We start from the raw sequence: 17,995 nt of genomic DNA, 5'->3' as shown, positions 1-17,995 counted from the left end.
CTCTTTTTTTACTGGGGGAGGAAGCGAAGTACGCTTGGGGGTACACGTGTTTAAATGTGTTTGGCGGGTCTGCGTTGTTATAATGGGTCTCTTGGATACAAATTATATCCCCTTTAGTTTTTTTAAATTCTTGAAGGGCTAGTTTACGTTTGCGAACCGAATTAAGGCCTTTGACATTCAGGGAAATTATTTTGATCGTCGCCATCAGTGGGGAGGGGGTGTCTCGGGGATAGGCCCCTGTCCCTGAGTTATTCCCATGTCAGGGCTGGTTCGTGCGTCGGGTAGAGTATGTGGGGGGTAGTCCTTGGTGGTCCCGTCAGGGATATTGGGGGGTGGCCGACGGGGGGAGGGTGGGGTGGAGGGGGAGGGAAGGGGAGGGGGGAGGACACAGGAGGACAAGAAAGAGAATGGGCTATCTTGGAGCCCGAAAAAGGTTCCTCTTGACATTGTGGTGTCAAGGGGATGGGGTGTATGAAGCACCCTTGGGAGAACTTTCGGGGCGTCACCCACGGACCGTAGCCAGAGAGAAGGGTCCAGCACCCCCATCCCATTGCTTATGGGAGGGGGGGGGGGGGGGAGTCCCTGGTAAGGAGGGGCACCTCTGGCTGGTGGAGGCCTAATTCTCCTTTGGTTTGGGCCATAGATGATCTTGTACATCCTTAGTACACATTGTTTTCTTCCCTTATGTTAAGTCCTTGTCTGGGTGTTCTTTATGGGTGCTGGGGGGGGGGGAGGAGGGGGGGTGGGTGGGGGGGTGGGGGGGGAGGGGGAGTGGAGAGGGGGGGGTAGGGGGTGGAGGGGGGGGGTGGGGGGGGTTGGGGGGGTGAAGAAAAAGGGGGGGGGTGTGGAGAGGAGGGGGGGGGATGGGGGGGGGGGAAGGGTGGGGGGGGGGGGTGGAGGGGGAGGATGGGGGGGGGAAGAGGGGGGGGGATGGAGAGGGGGGGGGGGTGGGTGTGGGGGAGAGGGGGGGGGGGTGAGAAGGGGGGGCATCTGGTGGGGGAGGGGGGGCATCTGGGAGTAGGGTGGGGGAGGGAGGGGGGGGGGGCATGCGGGGTACACCTAGATAGCACATAGGGTAATCATTGCTCTCGGGGGGAATCTCAGTCTATGGTTGAGGCTTCCCTTGTGTCCTGATATTGTCAGATTTATCAAAAAAAAAAAAAAAAAAAGAGGGTGGGGGGGGGACGGGGAGGAAGGGGGGGGGGTGGTAGCATCTAGTATACACCTAGTTAGCAGGGGGTTGGAACCTTGTGCTCGGGGGGGGGGGGGGGGTAGGGGGGGGAGCTCTCATCTCGAGCCTAGGTTTCTCCTGTGTTTTGCTGTTAGCAGCTGCTCATTGGGATGCATTCAAACATTGGTATATAGCACTGCGTTTTGGCGTAACATGGCGCATTTCTCCTCTGGGGGGGGGGGGAGGGGGGGGCACATTGGGGGGGGGAGTGGGAGCGGATATTATAGCAGAGTTCAGCAAGGAGTTTAAACATTTTACACATTGTCACATTCTTAGGACGGGAGATCTCTTACATAGCACCACTTTAAATTAGAACATCGTTAGTTATTCATACATTGGCATATAGCTATACACATTGGGTAAACATATTCCGGATCTCTGTTTCTGTGGGGGGGGGGGCAGGTCAGGGGGGGGGGCAGGTCGGGGGGGGGGGGAAAGCTGTCCGCGGCAGGGAGGGGGGCGGGGAGATCTTTTGGGGGGCAGTTTAACTTGGTCTTTACTTTGACTAGTGGGGGGGGGGGGGGGGTAGGGAGAGGAAAAAGTGGGGGGGGGGGGGAGGGGGGGGGAGACATCTGGTCTACTCGAGTGCTTGGGGCTAGGCTTTGAAGGGGGCTTAGTTTTGGTCTGGAGGGGTGTTTGGAGGAGAATAGCTGAGACTTTAGTAGTGGGACAGTTGTTGTGAGGTGGGCTGCAGTATCCAGTACCACTCCGGCTCAGATCCGGGGGGGGGGGGGTAGGGGGGGTGGCGGGGGGGGGGGGTGTATGGGATGGAGGGGGGAGGAGGGGGATTCAGAGGGGGGGGGGGCGTACACTTGCGGGATCAGTTGGGGGGCCCTATGATTCTGGGAATGAGCCTCGGTATGGGTGCTCAGTTGATTTAAGGCTTTGGACATACGTATTTTACGGTTTGAGAGCAAGGGGGAGAGATGGGGGGATAGTTCGGGGGGAGCGCGGTAGTCTGGAGACATGGGGCTTACTTTGGGGGGTATCGGGGTACAGCAATTTTACCATTAGGATAGGAGAGGGGAGAGGGAGGGAGGTTTTTTGTTCATACAACCTGCCACTTGCGGGAAGGGAGGGGGGGGTGGTGGTTGCCACCGGGGGCGGTTCACGGTGTGCTGAGTCCAAGTGTGGGGTCTCCGGGCCTGATGTCCTGGTGTGAGGGCTCTTTAGGTTGGGGATCTCGGGCATCTCTTGATCAGCGGGAGCGCCAACCGGAGGTGCTTGTGGGGGAGTGTAGCAGCAGGTCCGCGGCTCGGGTGTCTGTGTCTCCGTTGGTGCAGCTCTGGAGTACGTGAGTGGCCCACAGTAGGACCGCGCCCGGAGAGGAGCAGCTTGGTTGCCGATTCCTCCCGTTGCTGCCCGAGACGCCCCGAGTGGGATCTCGGTTCCTCTCGGTCTCAGGTGGGAGCGGTGAAGGTAAGTAGGCGTTTAGCGTGTGTGGGGGGGGGGGAGGAGGGGAGGGGGGGAACATAGGGAGATAGTGGGAAGGGGAGGGGGGGGGGGGGTAGGGTTGGGGGAGGGGGGGTAGGGTTGGGGGGGGAGGACAGGAGGGGGGGGGGGGGAATCGGGGGGGAAGGGAAGGGGGGGGGAATTTCGTGGGATGTAGGCCAGGGGGGCTCGGGGTCAGGGGTATGTTTTGTTTATTGTGGGTTCTTGTGTTGGGTGTATGTTGTGGTCTTTAAGGCCTCTGGAACTTCGTGGGAAGACTGTAGAGGCCGCGTGTAGTTTCCTTGGGTCTCACAGCTGGCTGGCTCGTCGGGGTTCACCGGAGGCGTTGGCTCGCTAGTCTTTCCGATGTGCGGGGAGTTTCTTGGGGGGTCATCTCTGGCGTCTCCTCAGTACTGGGGCGGGTGTTCTTCTGCGGTGGGAGCGGGATTCCTAACGCCTTCAGGAAGTTCTTGGCGTCTTCAGGGGTTGTTGCTGTGTAGTGGCGGCCATTGCGCAGCACCACTAGTTTGAAGGGGAATCCCCAGCGGTATTTCACCCCCTGGTCTCTGAGGTAGGAGGTGAGTGGACGCAGTGCATTTCTTTTATTTATTGTTAATTGGGAGAGATCGTTGTAGAGTTGAATTTGCACTCCATCCATAGTCACAGACCTCAATTCCCTAGCCGCTGTCATGATGCGGTCTTTAGCAGAGTATGCGTGCATTCTCAGCACCACATCTCTGTGTCGGTTTGGGTCTGCTGATTTCTGGGCCAGGGCTCTGTGGGCACGATCTGTGTGCAGGTCATGCTCTGAGAGGTCAGGAACGAGCTGCAGGAAGAGTCTGCGGAGGTATGGTTGGAGTTCTTCGTGGGTGATGGATTCAGGTATATTTTTGAGGCGGATGTTCTGCCTCCGCTCCCTGTTCTCCATATCTTCCAGTTTATCTTGTATATGTCGGATCGCCTCTCTGCATCTCAGTACTTCCTCGTGGGTCTCAGCCTGTTCATTTGAGATTCCCTCCATCTTCACCTCCAGATCTTCCGTCCGCTCCGTCAGCGCTTCCACCTCTGCCCGGATGGTTTGGAGGGCCTTTTCTGTGTCCTCCTGGACTCCCTTCCTCATTTTGGTAATTAGGGCATCGAAAAAGTCTTTATTTAGGACGGGGGGGTCCGAGTCAATCGGGCTGTGTCTGCCGCTGCGCACCTCGTGCTCTGGTTCTCCCCCGACGCCATCTTGCTCCTCGGAGCTGATTTCAGCATGGCGTTGCGCCGGAGGGAAGAACTTGGTGACGGGGCATTGGTTTTTTTTCTGCGGCTTCCCTGCCATCTCTCCGGTGCTTATTCCTGCTGTGGGATCAGTTTTCGGGGGGGTTGGGATGTAGAGTCAGCTTATTCTAGTGTGTAGATTGGTGAGGGTGCCGGGAGCTCTTCCCCTAGCAGACCATCGGCTGTGACGTCACCGGAAGTCTCAAGACTGTTGCCTTTTAATAGTGATTTAATCTTTCTATGGAGTGTGTGTGTGTTTTTTTTTCTGTCCCTTTAAAGTTGCATTTCAAGCTGTCGTGTTTTTTCCCCCCCCCCCTTTCAATATGTGCATCAATACAAGCTACACACTGACTAGGGGACTAGCTAAATTGCTGATCGGTCCGTTCTCCTGTGATCGACTTGGCGAAGATTCGGCTCTGAGTTCACTAAATGCATCTTGGGTAATCTTCTGCTACATTGACAGCCAAAGTTCTGTGAGGAAGATCATGTGACCAGGCAGGCCCTAGATTCAATTGGTTCACTACTAGAGAGAGGGCAGGGCTCAAAAAGGTGATGCTGTTTCAGAATGTTTTTTCTACAAGTATTTTCTCAGTACAGAACTGATTTGATAAAAAAACCCACAGGATATTGCTTGAACTGCAGCTTTAAACAAAGACCCCACTGCTTGTAGTTGCAGATACTTTCTTTGTATTGCTGTTCAGGAGTAATGGTGGTAATTACATTAGCGGCCACTGAAGTCTATGTATCTGAATGTCTGATGAAAATGACAAAGTGATATTTTTTGTGGTATTAATATTGGTCATTTTGTCAATTAACTTCCTTAAGCATATAACTATTGCTGTGTAAAATCAATTTGGGCGTCTTTACCAAAGCTGGCAAGAAACCATGCTATCCAACTTGCAGTGCCAGCCCTTGAGGATTGTACAGTGGAAGTTCAGTGGTTTGAAAGAGCCCAAGTAAAGGTTTAGATTTGCAAAGGAGAGGCTGTGGTGCAGTAAGCAATGCCTTTTTGCTTCATGCATCTGACCTACGTTTTCTTTAAGCTCAGTGCTTTCTGCTTATATCAATAGTTAGGAAGTTGTGGAAAAAAAATTACATTATCTCCGTGTGCCTCAAGCACCAAACAGAATATGGGGTTGTCGGAAGAGGGACTGTGCCTTTAACGTTCTGTGTACAGCACTGCGTACAATGAGCTATATTGTAATTGTTACATAGTTACATAGTAGATGAGGTTGAAAAAAGACATGCGTCCATTAAGTTCATCCTATACTAAATTTAAACGACAGATACTTTATCCTATATTTGTACTTGCAGTATATTGATCCAGAGGAAAGCAAACCAAAAACCCTAGTGAAACATCATCCAATTATACAGGATGAAGGGAAAAATAGATTCCTTCCTGACTCCAAATCTTGGCAATCAGATTACTCCCTGGATCAACATCCTTCCCATGTTTACTTATTTGGTATATCCCTGTATACCTTTCCTTTCTAGAAAGATGTCCAACTTTTTAATTTTTTTAAGATATCTATTGTATTTGCCATACGTCTCCATGTGTAATGCATTCCACATTTTAACTGACACCTTTTTTCCAACCTTAAGTGCTGACCCCAGTCCTTTGTGTTGTCCTTGGGATAAATAGTTCTTTTGAAAGCTCCCAGTATTGTCCCCGAATATATTTGTATATAGTTATCATATCCCTTCTTAGATGCCTCTTTTCAAATGTAAAAAAATCTAGTTTAGCTAGCCTCTCCTCATAAGTTAGATTGTCCATCCCCTTTATTCATTTGCTGGCTCTTCTCGGCACTCTCTCTAGTTCCATAATGTTTTTTCTAAGGAGTGGTGCTCACAATTGTACTCCGTATTCAAGGTGTGGTCTTACTAATGCTTTATAAAGGGGCATAATTAGGTTTAATTCCCTTCCATCCATTGCCCGTTTAATTCAAGATAAAATCTTGTTTGCCTTGGCAGCTACTGCACGACTTTGGGCACTATTGCTAAGCCTGCTGTCTACAAGCACTCCTAAATCCTTCTCCATCAAGGATTCCCCCAATTTATTCCCATTTAATCAGTAAGTCGCCTGTTTATTCTTGCTTCCCATATGCATAACTTTACATTTATCTGTATTAAACCTCATCTGCCATTTACCTGCCCAAGTTTTCAATCTCTCAAAGTCCTTCTGGAGAGAAATGAAACCCTGCTCTGGTTCTATTACCTTACACAATTTAGTGTCATCAGCAAAGATGAGACTTTGGTGTCTATGCCAACCTCAAGGTCATTAATAAACAAGTTAAAAAGCAGTGGTCCCAGTACTGACCCCTGAGGTACTCCACTCACGACTTTAGCCCAACCTGAAAAAGTTCCATTTATTACAACTCTGTTGGCTATCCTTCAACTATTTTTCAATCCAGGTGCAAATATTCCCTGGTCTAAATTGCTACTTACCTCCTCCAAAGACACTAAGAAGGTTAGTTTGGCACAATCTTTCCTTCATAAATCCATGCGGATAATTACTAATAATTTTGTTTCCCATTTAGGTATTCCTGAATATTATCCCATACTAAACCTTCAAGTAGCTTCCCCACTATTGATGTTAATCTTACAGGTCTGTAATTCCTTGGTTGTAATCTAGCTCCCTTTTTAAATATAAGCACCAGGTCTGCTTTACGCCAAACTTGTGGTACCGAGCCTGTTTAAATGGAGTACTTGAATATTACATTTAATGGTTTAGCTATTACTGAATTTAACTCCTTGAACTCTTGGATGTATGCCATCGGGGCCAGGTGCCTTATTAACTTTCATTTTATCAAGCCACCTCTGAACTTCTTCCTCAATTGTTTGTTAATATGGAGGTTGTGGCTTCCTCCTGCGGCACTACTATTGCAATTGATTCTTCCCATGTAAATACAGATGTAAAGCATTTGTTTAATACCTTTAATTTTTCCTTATTTCCAATAATTTGCCTGCCCATCTCGCACTGAAAGGGTCCTATGTTTTCTTTTCTGATTTTTTTGTTTGTTAAGGTATTTAAAGAACTTTTTAGGGTTGATCTTCCTTTCTATTGCAATCCTTTTTTATTATTATCCGTTTTTGCTAATTTGATTACCCCTTTACAACTTTTGTTACATTCCTTATAATTTTGATATGATCCCTCCGTTCCGACTGACGTTAAGAATCTAAACGCCTGCCTCTTCTTTTCCATTTCCTCCCCTACCTGTTTATTTAGCCACATTGGTTTAGACTTGTTTTTTTTTATTTATTTATTACCCAAGGGTATACACTAAGGGGCCTATGCAGAGAGCAGCGAATTTTCGAAATTCGCCATTTTTTGGAGATAATCGCGCAGAAAACAGCAGAAAATGGAGATTTCCGAAAAACGCGCCAATTTTTCTTTTCTATTTGTAAAACTCGCCTCGCGGCTGGCGAAAACCTCAATCTCGCCAGTTTTACAAATATCCTAATGCAGAGAGCCGCGAACGGCATCTAGCGGCTGTTCGCGCCAATAAAATGGCGCTATTGTCTCCTTTTTCCCTCGCCAGAAAAAATTGGCAAGAAGCTGCCGCTCGCGGCCATTGCAAAGGGAAAAAAAAAGGCGCGCATTTGTTTTTACAAGTTTCTGAAGCGCGCATCTCGCCAATTTAAACTCGCCAGACGCATCCATGTTAAACATAGCAGAATTCGCACTTTTCTGCATATGGAGAATAAAACTCTCCAAAAAAGCTACTTTTTAATAAATTCGCCAATTTTAAAATTCGCTGCTCTCTGCATGAGGCCCTTGGTGTGCTTTCTAACAATGTTTTAAAGACTGCCCATTTATCTTCCACATTTTTACCTGCAAAAACATCATCCCAATTTATTCCTTGTAGATTAGTCCTCAGTTTATTCAAATCTGCCTTTCTAAAGTTTAAAGTCGTTGTTGAACCCGTATAAAAAGATTTTTGATAATTTATTTCAAATGAGACCATGTTATGATCACTGTTCTCAAATATTCAAGTCTGCGAATATGTGGGTATTACTTTTACATTGTTTGATATAACCAGTGCTTGTGATTACCAGTATTGTGAAGTAGCTTATACATACAGGAACTACATAGCTACATATAGTATTTCAGAAAAGCCAAAATGCCTGCACTTTGACCAGTAGACGTAAAATTCATTTTGTGGTATTTCCAGCTTTTCATGTTCTGCATGTTTATAAGGCAGCTAGGGGAAAATGTCAAGAACTCCGAAATAAATACCATTATTGCAAGAGTATAATATACCAATTCTATGTCCTATAATAACTATTTGACCAGCCTAGTCTGCTCTGGTGTGCCAGCAATGCCTCTCCAAAACCCGCATCCCCAGTCTCTTGGGTTAGGTAAAGATTCTCACAGACAGTGGACATTTTTGTACAAAATACAGAACTGTAGTGACTAGGTTAAAGATGATCCAACTTGTAAGCTAAGATTTCACTAATTACTATCTTCTGATTTGTGATCTGCTGTGCTAATATCATTCCCGTTGCGATTTGTTAGTACTGTAGCAAAGTAAACTGCTGTAGCTGGAGTGTGCCTGTGGATCCTACGTCCCTTCCGGTCCTGCTTCAATGGTGTAACCAGCACTCTGCAGCGCGTCTGTCTAATGCAAGTCAAGACTGGGTGCTCCCACTCTACGCGTTTCGCCAATTAGGCTCACGGCTTCGTCAGGAGTGTCATTTCCGGACTGGAAGTGATGTAGCATCCTTTACCGTCCGTTTCAAAACTACAATTATTTAGTTACCCAAGAGACGGGAAAAGCCAGAGTTCTAATAATAAATGGTTGCATTAAATGAACAAAGGTTATACACAGTTTATGGATATACATATGGGACAGTCAGAGATATGATTATGGGAATAAGTAACATTTACAGACAGGATTACAATTGTGTTAGAAGAGGTAGGATAGGCCTACTATGTGTTGGAATAGGCCCTGCCTCAAGGAGCTTTCAATCTATAGGCACGTTAAGTTGACTTTGGAAACAAGATGAGAGGGTTGGTGAGTATCAGAAGCAATAGAGCAGATGTAACATTACCAAACATCAGCAAACGGTGGACACCCTTTAGCTGCCCTTCGGCTACCGCCAAAGACTGTCTGCCCTCCCACCCCCCTCCCTATAGCCATTACATCACAGTCACCCTGGAGTGCCAGACCCCATGATGTAGTAGCTCTGTCTCGAGGGCACCCAAAGGGTTAAAAGAACAGAAATACGCCACGAGTCGCGTGTGCGTGCGCGTGTGGGAGTTTTTTTTTTTTTTTTAATATGGATGTTTGACATCTAATGAATCTAGATGCTGAAATGTATGGAAGTCATCCAGTACAAATCTCCTGAGTGGATTTGTTGTGTGATCTGTGGCTATTAATACATTGACGTAGAGTTTTGTTACACAGGCGCACACAAGACTTTTTGTAAATATTTATGTTTGGATGGTCTCTTGGCTTTTTCATTAATTTCGTTCAATGATTAAATTGACCTGTAGTTACTTGCTTTCAGGGAAAGCGTACAATAATAGCTAAAAGTAACTGATGTAATTGTAGTTATAACTGTGACTTGTTTGATTCAGTTGCGTGTAGGTTATTACAATAACCTGGGCATCATGGCAGAAAAGGTTGGCCAAACAGTCCTTATAAGCAATGAGCTTTTGTCTTTTTTAAAGATTTTGGAAGAATTGAAAAAAACAAAAAAAAACCCTTTGACTTCAAGTGGAGTCTTGTGCATTTTCTTCTTGAATCAAAGCCTTTAAGTAAGAGTGTCAGGAACTGCTGCCAGAGGCTGATGCGCAAAACACACACACACATACACACACACACACACACATACACACACACACACACACATACACACACACACACACACACATACACACACACACACACACACACACACATACACACACACACACACCATTGTCGTTTGCACATGGGTCGGAAGTTTGTCTCCCATATTTCATTCCCATCCTTGCAGCGTTGCTTCAGCGAGTTGGTGCACTAGATGCTTGTTGTGTTATGTTTCCGGTACTTTACATGTCAACTGACCTGTTTTTGCTGTTTTTAGGATTGCTTTGGACAGATAATGCCAGCGGAACGGAAGAAGCCGCCAAGCATGGAAGAAAAAGAATGCCCAAAAGACAAAGACTGCAGCGACAGGCGGCCCGCGACTAGCAGAGAGCGAGCCAAGGATGAGCTGAAGGTGGGTACCAAGAGGGAGACAACAAAGGTCACCGATGAAAAGAAAAAGAAAACCGAGGAGGACAAGCGCAAGAAAGAGGAGAAGGAGTTGCGGAAGAAAGAGGACGACCAGATGAAGGCGGAGGAGGAGCAGAAGAGAAAAGAGCAGGAGGAAAGAACCAATGCGGAAGAGGAAGAGAGAGAGAAGCAGGAAGAAGAGGCGAGGCGCCAGGAAGAAGAAGCTGCATCCCACTTAAAGTAAGATTGTAAAGTAGCATGGCTGGTGCTAAAGCTTTAAGGCAGGAGTGGCAAGCTCCAGCCCTCAAGGGCCACCAACAGATCAGGTTTTAAGGATATTTCGGCTTCAGCACAGGTGGCTCAGTCATTATGGTTGAGTCAAAAGTTCTGAATCAGGGATATCCTTAACATCTGACCTGTTGGTGACCCTTGAGGACTGGGGTTGGCCATACCTGCCTTAAAGCGACAATCCATGTAGTTGCCGGTAGCCACTCTGCTCCGCTACCAGGGTTCATATTATTGCTGCTTTTCAAAGCTGCCGTGCCCAGTGGGCCAATAGGAAGACACAACATCATATTCATCTTATTGGCTCGTGTGACATGGGAATTTTAAAGTCCAGCTAGCTCAACCGGAGCGGGTACCAGTACCACCTATGGAGGTATCTCCATAGGCAGGGATTACCTGGAGCTGAGATGAATGAGGTTCAGCTCCGTAGACCCCCTGTTCCAGCCTGGTCAATATATTGGGGGTGGGCCGACTGACTTTTGCAACATTGCATGGTTCTGTGTGCTTGTGCATATAAAGCATCTTAGCATTGGATACATTCTACCCCCTTTTCATTTGCTACTGTTTGAATGAATGTGTTTAGAATTTTTTTTATTAACTGGCTTTCAGAGATTTGTGTAATATTTTATGTTTGCATTCCTGAGAACTAGTGCTCCTATCTACTTATACTCAGCATGACTGAAAACCAAAATCCCTCCTGCTTCTCGAATGTCGATGCATTAAAGGAGCAATTCATGAGGTTTTTTTAAACATATGTGTGAAGCAGGTGGTCTCCGGAGCTGAACCCCATTAATTTCAGCTTCGTGGACCCCCTGCTTCCTGAGAGACAGACCTCCCAAAGGGGGTGCCGGAATCTTGGCAAAGTTTAATGCCCCGGTCACGTGGGCCAATAGGAAGTCGAAACTGATTACATTACTGCTTCCTATTGGCCCGCAGGGTGTTGGAGCTTTGAAACTCTGCCAATATACAGACCAAACAGGCCACAGTTTCTGAATGTCTTTCTGCGATATCATCCTGGATGGCCCTCCGCCGACTTAAACTTAATATGTCAAAAACAGAGCTCCTCATACTTCCTCCCAAACCAGGCACTACTACCTCATTCCACATTACTGTTGGAAGTACTATCATGCACCCAGTAGCCCAAGCACGCTGCCTACGGATCACACTTGACTCCTCTCTCATATTCTCCGCTCACATTCAAAATGCTCCTAAAACCTATCGCTTTTTCCTCCGCAATATAACAAAGATTCGCCGTTTCCTCTGTTGCTCGACTGCTAAAACTCTGACTCAGGCCCTCATTCTCTCCTGTCTCGATTACTGTAACCTCCTGCTGTCCGGCCTTCCTGCCTCTCACCTGTCTCCCTTACAATCTATCCTAAATGCTGCTGCCAGAATCACTCTACTCTTTCCTAAATCTGTCGCAGGGTCTCCTCTGCTGAAATCCCTCTCCTGGCTTTCTATCAAATCCTGCATCTCACACTCAATTCTCCTCCTCACTTTTAAAGCTTTACACTCTTCTGCCCCTCCTTACATCTCAGCCCTAATTTCTCACTATGCACCATCCCGACTCTTGCGTTCTGCTCAAGGATGTCTTCTCTCTACCCCCTTTTTTAACCTAGAGCCCTCTCCCGCCTTAAACCTTTCTCCCTGACTGCCCCACACCTCTGGAATGGCCTTCCCCTCAATACCCGACTAGCACCCTCTCTATCCACCTTTAGGACCCACCTTAAGACACACTTGCTTAAAGAAGCATACGAGTAGCACCGTGGATAATACTAGATGCAATACGTAAACCTTGGCCCCTTGCAGACGCACTTTCCAGAATGCCCTGCTATTGTCTCTGTACGTTCTTCCTACCTACCAATTAGATTGTAAGCTCCTCGGAGCAGGGACTCCTCTTTCTAAATGTTACTTTTATGTCTGAAGCACTTATTCCTATGACGTGTTATTTATATTATTTGTTATCTATATGATTGTCACATGTATTACTACTGTGAAGCGCTATGTACATTAATGGCGCTATATACATGCATACATACAATGTGTTCCCTACTAGCCAAGTGGCTACCGGCACCCCCTACTGAGGTATCTCCTGAAGCAGAGGGTCCGCGTAGCTGAAATTAATGGGGTTCAGCTCCAGAGATCCCCGGCTTCAATCCCATGTTAAAAATATAAATAAGTATATATCACGCACTTGGATTGCTCCTTTTATTTAGCACATCCACCATGGCACATGGGGTGAATCCGTCCCTTCCAGTTGTGCTTATAATACATTTTAAAGTGAGAGAATGGGTTGAAAAGGGCAATGCCTTTTCTATAGAAGTATTTTGCCATCACTTTTTTAAATGTGTTTCTTTGCTAATGAAAACAAGGACTTAGAGGAGTGTTTCCGTCTTGTTTGCTCTACGCCCACCGTAATATAATAAGGATGCAGCATGTAAGCTCTTCAGGCAGGGATTTCCTTTCCTATTGCCTGATTTTGCTGCACTTAGTGTATTATTATAATTCCCTGTACTGTATTCTTTGTGAAACGCTGAGTACACTTTTGGCGCTATATAAATAAAGTCCATTCATTCATTCATTCATTCGGCTAGTAGTGTAAGGGACAAACGGAAGACAAGTGCAAAACATCTTTCCCTTCAGGTTATGTTTATTTTCCGGATAACACTTAAATAATAGTTTCAGAATACTTTCATTTGTGTGTTTTTTTTAATTTCAAACTATCAGTCACCTAGCTTTAAATCGGCACTTATTTTTTATTTTTATTTTTTATTTATACACAGGATTTAAGCAGTTTTCCCCCCCCCGGAGCTGAACCCCATTAATTTCAGCACTTGAGATACTTGCCTCGGTAGTGGGTGCCGGTAGCCGCTCTGGCTCAGCTAGCTGGCATTGTGGGGATCACGTAATGGCTGCTTTTCAAAGCTCCTGTGGGCCAATCGGAAGCCGTGACATCATCCGGTTCGGCTTCATGTTGGCCCGCAAGATGTGGGGGCTTTAAACCCCGGCTAGCTCAGCTGGAACGACTACCGGCCCCCCTTCCGAAGCCTAGTATCTCTGGAAGCAGGGGGTACCTGGAGCTGAAATGAATGTGGATCCGCTCCGGAGATCCCCTGCTTTAAATCCTGTGATAAAATAACAAATGTTAAAAAGACGATCGCTTGGATTGCTCCTGTAACCTGAGAAACATGCCACTACCTTTACTTTGCTCTTGAAGGTGTAGTGACATAGCTACAAAACATCGCTACTTCTGTGGTCAAACTACAGTAATACCGTGCAGCAGAAGTCTTTAAACGGGCTTTTTTTCTTTTCCTTTTGTCTGTGCACAGTATTGCAAAGACCGAGATCCTTAAGATTCCTCAATAAATAAAGTAATTGCCCAACTTAAATGAATTAACCGTTGTTTGGGGTTTTTTTTTTTTGCAGAGAGAAAGAGGAAGCCCACCAGCTGCACCAAGAAGCATGGGAGCGGCACCAGGCCAGGAAGGAACTGCGCAGCAAAAACCAGAATGCCCCCAACAACCGCCCCGAGGAGAACTTCTTTGGCCGGCTGGACTCCAGCCTGAAGAAGAACACTGCCTTTGTGAAGAAACTGAAAACCATCACCGAGCAGCAGAGGGATTCCCTGTCCCACGATTTCCACGGCCTCAACCTCAGCAAGTACATAGCGGAGGCCGCTGCTTCCATAGTGGAAGCCAAGCTGAAGATCTCGGACGTTAACTGCGCCGTGCACCTCTGCTCCCTCTTTCACCAGCGCTATGCCGACTTTGCCCCGTCCCTGCTTCAGGTTTGGAAAAAGCATTTTGAGGCCCGCAAAGAGGAAAAAACGCCCAACATCACCAAGCTGAGAACGGACCTGCGCTTCATTGCAGAGTTAACCATCATCGGCATTTTCACCGACAAAGAAGGCCTCTCCTTGATCTACGAGCAGCAGAAGAACATCATTAACTCTGACCGCGATTCCCACGCGCACGTTTCAGTGGTGATCAGCTTCTGCCGCCACTGCGGGGATGATATTGCAGGCTTGGTGCCCAGGAAGGTGAAGTACGCAGGGGAAAAATTCAGCCTCAACTTTCCTCCCTGTGAGATCATCAGCCCGGAGAAACAGCAGCCCTTCCTGAACCTGCTGAAGGAGTACTTCACCTCTCTGACCAAGCACTTGAAGAGGGACCACCGGGAGTTGCAGAATATCGAGCTCCAGAACAGGTGACCATGGGACTCGATTCATTGTACTAGTGCAGGGGTGCTCAATGCTAGTCCTCAAGCCCCCCCCCCCCCCAACAGGTCGGGTTTTCAGGATTTCACAGCTTCAGCACAAGTGGCTCAATCAGAGGCTCTGCCGAAGACCTTTGCTGAAGCTGGGACTGATTGAGCCACCTGTGCTGAAGCTGGGATATCCTGAACTGTTGGGAGGGGGGAGACTTGAGGACTGGAGTTGAGCACCCCTGTACTTAAGAAATGGTTGCTGCTCACTGAAAAATTAGCATGCTTTGGTGTACGATACTGAGCATGAATAGTGGTGTATGGTGTATAATGGTGTATGATACCGAGCACTGTCAGGCCCCTAAATTTAACTCGCCTTAGGGTTGCTGCGGTTATGTTGAGGAGCCAGTAATGTGTAAATGAGCTCAGTGCCGCGTTGTGGACATGGAGTCCCCACTAACCTTTACATTTCCTTATGCAGAGAACAGAAACAATAAGATTTAACATTTCTAGGAAAAGTTTATTCTGGACAATAATTCCGAGGCTCATCATTCTGCTAACTTTGGGATGTCTTTCACTGCCTGTGAAAAGTAACATGCTACACAGTATAATGATAATGAGCATCTCAACACCCCTAGATCAGGAGTGGCCAACTACAGCCCTCAAGGGCCACCAACAGGTCAGGTTTGAAGGATATCCCTGCTTCAGGACTGGTGGCTCAATCAGTGGCTTAGTTGTTGACCTGTTGGTGGCCCTTGAGGACTGGAGTTGGCCACTCCTACCCTAGATCCTATCTCACTTCAGGAGAAAAAAAGTGTTCTTAAATTAATGACCCCACAGATTATCTATCTATCTATCTATCTATCTATCTATCTATCTATCTATCTATCTATCTATCTATCTATCCATCCATCCTTCCCCCTTGTAGCCTAATTATCAAATGAGTCTTCTCCTGTGTGGATGAAGATATATGTAGTTATACAGACTATATAACTTAATATACTTCAGTAGGATATATTCTTATTGCTTTTCACTGGCTGGTGTGCGATACATGAGTCTCTACTTAACCCATTCACAATACGGGGTCACCTGACAGGGCTATATTTGTAGTTTTGTGTGTGTCTAAACAGCACGAATAAAAACGCTACAAATATCTCATGAACCAGGGGGTCCCCAGAGGACAGGGCACCACATGTCTGCTCGGAGGGAACCCTGCTTCAGGTAAACTTAAGAAAAATCTTTTGGGGGGATTTGCTGCTTTAAGATCTAGCAAGATGATACGCTCTTCTGATTTATATTTTTGTCAAGTCTAACATACTTGGTATCTGCCCTTGGGTAAGGTGTTAAAATGGCCATAAGGATATGAAGATGGTGCTAGTACAGCAAAGGTAGGTATTCTCATTCGCTCAGTCCCACAGATATTTAACAGCTAATTATGCACCAAGAGCATTGACTAAGCCCCTTACTGTATTCGTTCACTTATTACTGTTGAGGGTTTAGCTACCCTTTCCAGAGATATAATCTCTCAATATTTTACACCTGAGCAAAGGAAAAAAATGCCAAATGTGTGCTACAGTAACATGAAATCGCACACAATCCTAACACTATATTGCATACTATTAACAACAAAATATATATTTTTCTAATACGATGAATTACCCATGGTAACCTTTTAGAATGACATTAAGATGCTGCAGCAGTATGTACTTTTGTTCCCCTTGATAGCTAAATATACACGTTTCCCAAGATGGAATAATTATGCACTAGTGTTTGAAAGCAGAAACGTGGTGACGGCTAAAAGAACTTATTGATTTCACTTTTAATTGCAATTTTGCGGTTGCATTTGTCTCTGTCATAGCAACATCGTGTCACCCGATTAGCAGATTTTCTTAGATGTAAGACTCGGACAATTGTAGGATGCAATAATATTCAAGAAGACTCTTAAAGCTGATTCCTACCCTGCAAACACCTTCTACTTAAGGCAAACAGGGTTACACTTGGCAAGAACCATGCATTTAATATGTGCAGTTTTTGTTATTAATGGAATGTTATGGGTCGAAATGTGTTTCTGCTATAAGTTAACCATTGTGTGTGCATGTACAGGATGTCTTCACAACTGTGTGTACTCGGTCTGTATTACTATGCTGCCATGTTTCTCATACAGTTAAATTAATGGAAACGCAGGAGTCCTCACTTCGAAAAAGTTTTGAAAGGCAAAGTGGGGATTCAACTTATCCCCCGCACAAGGAGGAGTTATTAATCTTCCGATGTTGTACCTGGTATATCACAGGCACATGCTCGCTTTCTAATAGCAGACTGCTCCGTCTGAGTGGTCAGTGCAATCGGAATGGACGTGGTCCCCTCTGCTTGCGTGCATGGCACCCGTGGCCTGCTTGCACATATGATTCCTCTAGGGTGATTTTTTTTTTACTATAGAACAATGCATACACTTTTTTTATCCACTTGCTATATTTTAGCTTTGTTGGAAACCCTGACCAATCATTTGGGTCAGTAACCTTTCTTCAGGGCGCTCCGATCCGGCAATGCACTGAATCCGTTCTGGTCTGTAAGTGCAAATAATCACACTGGTACACAGTCTTTATTAAAACATGCACTTAAAGTTCATATATTATCACAAATTACTAGCTATTTACAATCAAAAGACCAATAGAAATATATATCTTTCTACTTGATGATTTGTCTGTATTTTTGTGCAGGCGCATTCTACACACCAAAGGGGAGCTGAGTGAAGACCGACACAAACAGTTTGAGGAGTTTGCGACGTCTTATCAGAAACTGCTGGCAAATTCTCAGTCTCTCGCTGATCTCTTGGATGAAAATATGCCGGAACTTCCTCAGGACAAACCGACGCCGGAGGGTACGGGTTCTACAGTCTGAAACCTTTTTCTGTTATGAGCATTTTCCCTTCTGGCTGGGCAAGTGTTGCAATGTTTAGAACATTGTGTGTAATATTTAGACTCGCAGCGCTATATTGTATTCTAAAGAGATGATGGCAGCAGAAGAAAATAACCAACTCCAGTCCTCGAGTCACCAACAGGTCTGGTTTTAAGGATACCCCTGCTTCAGCACAGGGCTGGTGTTGGGAAGGGCAATAAAAGATCTTGGTGGTTAAAAATAACCAGCACGGATTGACAATTTTGAAACAGTTTTTAGTATACTTGCAGGGTTGAAACTACAATTTTTGTAGACTACATAGAAATCAAATTGAAACATTCTCCACTTACAGCGAAACACAGATGCAGCGTACATTACACTTGCTGGCACGTTGGCGCCACCCCTTTTTTTGCACGTGCCTAATGCATTTACAATGGAGCTTGCTGGCGGTGTGTTCCCCCCCCCCCCTCCCTCCCATGGCAAC

The 17,995-nt window shown here is 46.1% G+C and overlaps 1 protein-coding gene across 5 annotated transcripts in view; it reads left to right on the top strand.

Moving 5' to 3' along the window:
• UPF2 (UPF2 regulator of nonsense mediated mRNA decay) overlaps window positions 1-17,995 on the top strand; it is a 118,866-nt gene that overhangs the window by 12,397 nt on the left and 88,474 nt on the right. For all 5 annotated transcript variants that reach the window (XM_075599482.1, XM_075599481.1, XM_075599479.1 and 2 more), the window contains 3 exons: window positions 9,998-10,368; window positions 13,840-14,619; window positions 17,334-17,494. In XM_075599482.1, coding sequence (XP_075455597.1) covers window positions 10,016-10,368; window positions 13,840-14,619; window positions 17,334-17,494 — 1,294 coding nt within the window. In that variant the 5' untranslated portion in view covers window positions 9,998-10,015. The remainder of the gene's footprint in view (window positions 1-9,997; window positions 10,369-13,839; window positions 14,620-17,333; window positions 17,495-17,995) is intronic.

This window comes from Ascaphus truei, chromosome 5 (genome assembly GCF_040206685.1).
Source record: "Ascaphus truei isolate aAscTru1 chromosome 5, aAscTru1.hap1, whole genome shotgun sequence".
In the NCBI taxonomy this organism is placed as follows: Eukaryota; Metazoa; Chordata; class Amphibia; order Anura; family Ascaphidae; genus Ascaphus; species Ascaphus truei.
Note: the sequence above shows the minus strand (reverse complement) of the source record. Positions and strands in the feature narration are given on the sequence as shown.